This window comes from Saccoglossus kowalevskii, chromosome 1, assembly GCF_978046115.1.
Source record: "Saccoglossus kowalevskii chromosome 1, keSacKowa6.1, whole genome shotgun sequence".
In the NCBI taxonomy this organism is placed as follows: domain Eukaryota; kingdom Metazoa; phylum Hemichordata; class Enteropneusta; family Harrimaniidae; genus Saccoglossus; species Saccoglossus kowalevskii.
In genome coordinates, this window is record NC_140641.1 from 38,598,140 (window position 1) to 38,605,457 (window position 7,318).

Below are 7,318 nucleotides of genomic sequence, written 5' to 3' on the forward strand. Positions count from 1 at the left end.
TAATCCACCTGGAGATGGAAGTCGGGGAAGCCGGCTTATCCTGTTTGCCAGGGCCGTAACACAAAGACATGTGTTTGGTTCCCCGTCTAGAAAACCTGGTACGGTTCTAGTGGCAACTCAGCGCTCGGACCGGGCAGAGAAGCAATTCCTCCTGATCCTCCGGACTGACAATATTTGCCAGCCGGGGTATGACGATCGGTTGAGGATCGTGTCCTGGGATTTGGATCTTGGCAAGAAACCCGATTCGTGTCTTTAGTACAACTTGATGTCCATAAAAGTGGCACAACCGTCCGCGAAGGACAGTGCGCGCCTAGCTCTGACCGGTGCCTACCCGAGGCAAGGGCCAGTAGGAAGACTATTTTCCACATCAAAAATTTGAGTGGTGCTGATTGGAGAGCCTCAAAGGGCGGTCTGCTTAGAGCAGACAACACAGCCAACGAGTCCCAGTTGGGCGGCTCCCTTGTATGGGGTCTTGGTGTCTGGAAAGCAGTAAATAGTCTCCTAAAAATAGGACAATCGGCTAGTCTTGTTCCCGTACATTGGTGGTGGTGGGGGACAAGACCGACCTGTAGCCAACACTCGCTGCGTAGGACAAACCCACTTCGTCAAACAGGTGGATGAAGGAGCCTGCTACCTGGCCAATAGGCCGCGTAGGTGGAATTCCTGTTCGCCCTGGCCAGCCCGCTCAGATAAGGCTTTCGTATGTGCGGGTCTACTGAGAGCCTTTATGCGTGTAAGTGATACCTGCTGGGCTCGTTGGTAGTGCGCCGTCTGGTTGGGACGGCAGGTCCGGTAAGTCCAGAAGCACTGCTGACGCTTCGACTAGCATTTCCAACAGAAGTGCTAAACTAGGCCTTGCTTGGCCAATTGGGTGCAACCCATTATAATATGCGGGTGTGCCCCTGTCGAAGTTTTCTCCGGTGAACTAGCGGGAAGGGAGGAAAGGCGTACACAACTAAGTGGGTCCACGGGGCTAGCAAAGCGACCCTGGCCCAGGCTCCTGGAGTCAGCAGGAGTGTTACGTACGTCCGAAGCTTTGCGTTCCGGGGTGCGGCAAAACGGTCCAACCTTGGACCGTCCCACGGCCGAAACAGCCTAAAGGCTACCCACTGGGGTATCAGCTACTCCGTGTTCTGGAGACGGAGCTGCCCTGAAATGGCGTCGCCAGACTGTTCCTCACCCCTGGAAGGTGGTGTGCGGTTAGCTCCACATTGTATTCCAGGCACCAAAGGAAGATTTTGCTCCGCTAGGACTGACAACGATGGGGAATGCGTCCCCCCCCTCCTTCTTGAAGGAGACCACCGCTGCATTGCCTGTGCGGAGCAGAACTCTGTGGTCTCGAACTACGGGTAGAAAGCGTGGTAGTGCTAAGTACACTGCTCTCAGTTCGAGCCGGTTGATATGGTAGTCCCGAAACTAATGCGGGGGCCATAACCTTGGGCTTGTTGGCCCAATAGATGCGCTCCCCAACCCTAGGGGGAGGTATCTGTTACCAGAGTCATACCTGCGGCGAGCGGGCCCAAGGGGCTCCCCTGTCCGAGGTTAGCCAGTGACGACCACCAGGGCAGGGCTTCCTTCACTTGGTCCGAGATCGAAACCCGCCTATCTAGTTCCCATAGAAGAGCTCGGCATTATAACAAGCGTTATACCGGGCGGCTGCGTAGTGCGGCCTGGGGAACGACCCTTTGAACCGAGGTCATCATTTCGATGATCCGTATTAGTTCACGGAGGGACACCAAGGGAACGCTGACTAGGCATTCGGCTAGGCTGCTTAGCGCTAAGCAATACGCTTGAAATAGCTAAGCCAAGCTTACCTCTGTGCCAAAACTCCATGCCCAGGGACACCAACTGTACGTTGGGTCGAGGTGGGACTTGTCGATTTACTAATGAGCCCAACTGGTGGAGTAAATCCTGTGTTAGCCTGATGCGTTTGGCTATTACCCCTTGCCCGGGTTGTTGGTAACCGGAAGTCTGGGTACGGATTGAGTTGTACCGACATCTGGTGCAGCAGCAGCACTACCTGTTTCATCACTCTGGTGAACATGTAGGGCGCTGTGCCTAACCCGAATGGGGGGCACCCAAAATTCGAATACTTGGCCCAGCTGGGCGATTCAAAGGAGATGGCAACTCACTGGGTGCATCGGTACGTGCAGGTAGGCCCCGCTTAAGTCCAGCAGGGCTTGCCCGTCAAAACGGTGGATGGAGAGAAGAACCCTGAATGGTGTCTCCATGTGGAACCGATCGAGGAGCACGTACTGATTCAGTCTGCCGAGGTCCAAAACTGGACGCCTGCCACTTGTAGATTTGGTACTACGAACACATTTGGGTAGAAGCCTGGCCTTAGTTCCGGCTGATGTACCCTGTGTATGGCGTCTTTCCCCAGCAAACTGCTACTTCCTGTCTGATTGCTTCCGCCTTGCGGGAGTCCCCTGGTAGTGCCCAACAGGGGGGACACTGACGGGGGGAAATGGAGATTTCAGCGGTATCTTGGAAACGGATGTCACCACCTGGAAAGGTCCAGGGATCGGTCATCCACCGTCTCCAAACCGGACTACACCGGCGCAATCTGTGTACGACAGGGATATGTGGCCATGTGTTCGGCAGTTGCGAGGGGGGGGGGGGGGCTCCCTTCCCCCAGGAGGTGAGTTCCCCAAGGCCTGAAGTAGTCACTAAGTTGTGACCTGGCCATTCACCGAACACGTGCCTAGGAGGCTGGTGCGTTCTGCCTCCAAGGTCTCCAGAGTGCTGGTCATGCATAATAATGTGCTCAAGCAACTCTGCCCTCAGGGCTGGATGGGTCGTCTTCAATTGGCAAAGACACCCATGGAACGCGGCTATCCCCCTTTGCCCGGTTTGCCAAATTCGTGGTACCAGGGTCTGGGGAAGGAGCCTTGGAATCCGGTTGGGGGCGTTTTGGTCTCATCCCACGCTATGGGGTCTGATCCCGAAACCACACCGATCGGGTAGTGTTTGGTCCAGTGGGAAGTGTTGCCTAATGTTATCCCCACCCGGGGGCCTTAAGCATTACATCCTCCGCGGCTGACCAATGCTGCCCATCAACACCGTTTGCGTGCTCTGCGCCCCACTTCGCACTCAGGCGGACAGGGAGAGACTTGCCGACGGGGTTGCTTTGGATCCCGACGCCTGTGATCCCATAAGCGTTGAAGCAACCTTAGGTGGTCGCTCTAGGATCAAGGGTGGGGGTATATACATCGTATCACTGAGATCGATGATACTCCGCCTCACCCCAAAAGCGTGGCTCACAGAGTCATATAGATGGAAGACTCTGAGGGACCGCCCGGAGTACCGGCGGTATCCGACGCGAGCGAACTGCATCTCCTTTCACTTTAAATCTGTGAGAGGGAGCGTGTTCGACTGTGTGTCTCATGACAGGGTCGGATCCCTCTGGGGACACCTGTGGATCGGAAGAAAGAGGAGTCAAAACCCACAGCGAGGACCAGACACAAGGAAAAATTCATTACCGTTGTACCGTTACCGCGTGACAAACCCTAGCTGGCTGAAAGTAGGGGGGTCAACGTGTGCCCTGCTCTGAAAGCCCTGCCCCGAGATCGGAGACTTGGCTGCCAGCACCCTGTTGGCATTCGGTGCCCAAGGATCCAGAGAAGGACCGGTGCAATTAGCCTGAGCCTCGGCCACCCCCCAAAATAGTGGAAGAGCCGTGCCTGGGAACGGGGGTTCCCCGGAAGAGACGTGTTTGAATGCAAACATGCCTTCGTGTCTCTTCCTGCTTGCCCACCGAGGGGACACAGTGGAGACAGCTTGCTCCGACTGCGCCTGACCTACCCGGCCTGCCAGGGACGCTATGCCCCGACAGTCCTTCGACCAAAGCCCTCAACTCGAAGGCAAACCCGGCGCCGTGCGAGGAAGGGTCCACAAAGAGACCCGCAACGGGCCCCATAGGAGGAAAGCCTCCAGGGGCACAACCTTGATGCAGCCGGTAAAATCGGGTAAAACAGCGCCTGAAAAAACAGACTGTGAGGATGCCCTCCGATCAGCGGGGGAGACCAAGAAAAATATCGGTACCTCCGCCGTCGGGCCTCTTACTCGACGTCCCGGTACATGAAGTACCGGTAGCCGAGCGTGAGGACTTTCCACTCATGCCAAACACGCAACTCACTTTAACCGATCTGTTTACTGGACGCGTGACCCTGCTGTGACGCGGTCAGTCTTAGCGATTTTGATGGCTCTGAAAGAAAATCATGCTTTTACGCAAAAACCCCGAAACCCGCATGTAGCTACGACAAAGTATCTCGGATGCAGGTTCTATGCTGGTAAATTCTGAATATAACCACTGCACGATCGACTCGAAACACGAGGAGACCGGAAAGAAGACGGCAGCGAGCCCTGGTGCTGTCATTACATCTATATATTGCTAAATACATTGAAAATAAAAGACGACATGCATGAGGAAAACGAATTACAGTTGTAAAAGGTGCCGCCATGAAAACCAACTGGTTACGTAGTGGCGCCGGATTTTGATTTTTTTTTGCTGTGAAAAATACTACACACAAAGGGGAAAACGACACGAGGGTAAAAATGACAAGGAAAACTTATCCTACCAGCTACAATGTTGGATGCCGAGCAGCGGCAACAACCCAAGCCATAAATCCGGACAGGAAAAAAGGCAGGCGATCCAACAGAGCTCGCTAGATTTCATCTCCACTCGAGGCGGAGAAAAATTAAGAGTGATGGACGGCTACCTGTAGCGCTGCCAGGTGGCCTCGGTCACGTGGGTTCATGACGTAAGGGGTAAAAGAATCTTGAGGTCATGGGGCTTCCCCTGACCTGGATTCTATCTCTCCGTCACCGGCAGAATCGCTGATTACTGCCTACAGTTCAAAATAGTCATTTTGACTGACCAGAGTCTATGATAATTGAACGTAGTGAATTAAGATGATTAATATTTGAGATCATGATAGAAAAGATGAAAACTGACTAATTATCATGCAGATCAGGTAATTAATAAACTACAGTGTCTGCAAATCTATGTACCAATTTTCATTGAAATGATTAGTACTTGAGATATCAGTAGAAAAGCCAAAGATTTATTAATTATGAAAATTAGGTAATTAATATGCATGGATATTAACCAAAAACCTATCATGTTTGTGCATTGTCCTATAGCATCTATGTATCAAGTTTCATTGAAATGTACAAAGATATCAGTAGAAAATCCAAAAATTTACTAGTTATGCAAATTAAGTAATTAATATGCACATATTCTAACTTGTAACTAACCAGGTCTGAACTTTGACTCAGAGCACCAAGATAACAAGATTCATTGAAAACTGACAAGAGTTCTTGCAGTAGATAATTGTGGAACAGACAAGAATACATGTAACATGAAACTGGAATGAAATGAAAATAAATTTAAACTTATTTCATCATAAGCGAATGATTCTGGTCGCATTTTGATGCTGTAGAAATGAATATCCGCCATGTTTTGACCTGGACGGTGTTCTTTGATAGGTTAATTCACTAATTAACCAATGAAAAAGATGGATGATGCCAACGTGTTCAAATTACCATAGCTCATTTAAATATGTTATTGAATGCAGCAGCAGCAGAAGATATTTACCGATGTTGTACGATCTTTTGACTGGGATTTTGAAAGCAGCATAATTTGTTTTTAAATTTAACATTGTTTACAGTGATAACAGCTCATTCTCGAAATGAAGCTTACACATTCACGCTAGTTACAATAAACAACATACTCATTGAATATGCATCAATGATGGTGAAACTTTTAGTCATCAGCATTTTTTTTAAAACCCAAACTGCTGTTTAACAGCCCAGGACGAATTTACGGCAGATTCCGGTACAATGTATAGACATACACAAGCAGGGTAACCACAAAAACTCCCATTGTGCTTCATACACAGGAGTGAAAAAACCATCAACAGTTTATGAACAATTACCAAAATGAATTCGCTTTGGGTACAGTTCACAAAACAGTGTGAGAAGCACTCTATTGCAGATGTACCTTTTGTGAACAAGATGTGTTCAACATGACATTAAATAATATCAGCAGCAAGCAATCAGAAGATTATGCCTTTCTCCGAGGAGGAATTGCCACAAACCATAAACCTATTCAAGAGTACTATGCAGTACTTTACTTTATTGCTGGGCTATGAAGAAAACATTCTTGCAGCAAGTCACTCACTGATATCCACATTATAAATTCTCTGAATGTAGCAGAATATACATGTGATGTGTTATAAAACAGTTCTGATTTGCAAGGCATTGATGTTGACCAACATAGGCCTGTCACAGATGTTTCAACCATATACATGATGTACACACCATGTATTTCTCAAAATCGCAATCATACTAACCTTCATTTTTCAACCACTTTGTTATTTTTCCTTCTTCCATGGTTGGTGACAAAGCTGGCATTTCAATTGGTAAACCATCAACTTCTATAAAAAAAGAAAAAAACAAAACAATAACAGTTTTCTACACAAATAAAATTTAAAGAGGGGCGCTATTTTGCATATAATTAGCATACCAATCAAACATTTCACAGAAAATTCATAGCACTTTTATACATGTATTTACATTAACCTCAAATACTGTGTACAAGTACTATATTAATGTTCTTGGATTGTTTTGATGAATAAGTTAAACCACTTGATGTAAAAAAAATATCAACTTCGACAGATGAAGAATACTGTAAAGGGGTTAATTATTCACTGGGTTTTAATTTGGCTTATTTCGCTGACTGGAAAATGCGCTAAATTAAAACCCAGTGAATATGTAAAATTTAGCATAGAACACATTATCTAAATGATAAAACCGTGAATTTAAAACCCACTGAATATGTCTGAAATGATAAATCAGTGAAATTTAAACCCAGTGAAAATTAGTCATTTTACAGTATCCATTTTATTCTCTGTAATGGGACAAGTTGTGAAATTCTAGCCTTTCATTCATTTCTTTTAAATTTCTTTCAAGTATTTTCATTTTCATAAGTTTTATAAATGCACTGACATATTGTGATAGTTGAAAAACTCAAGTAATCAGAAGAAAAATATTTTCACATAACAAAATTACCATTTAAAAGAAAAAAGAAAAAATCGAATCCGTTGACTGTAAATTAATTGATCATTATATTGATTGCATTATGGGTACTGAAGACAAAGGTCAAATCAGATACCATGTCATTCATGTTGTTTCAGTGTTTACCGTACGTTTTGTTGTGGCGATTCTTTTGATGATTTTTTTTTTACTTTTCGACAATAAAAGGCAAGTAACAAGCAATTTGACCAATAAATTGTTGTTGGTTCTTCTATTCTTA

General features: G+C 46.9%; 1 protein-coding gene across 1 annotated transcript in view; it reads right to left on the reverse strand.

Moving 5' to 3' along the window:
- The window catches only part of LOC102802337 (pyruvate dehydrogenase protein X component-like), a 44,107-nt gene that overhangs the window by 35,050 nt on the left and 1,739 nt on the right, over positions 1–7,318 (reverse strand). Inside the window, exon 2 of the mRNA XM_085501946.1 lies at positions 6,357–6,440. Coding sequence (XP_085358072.1) covers positions 6,357–6,440 — 84 coding nt within the window. The remainder of the gene's footprint in view (positions 1–6,356; positions 6,441–7,318) is intronic.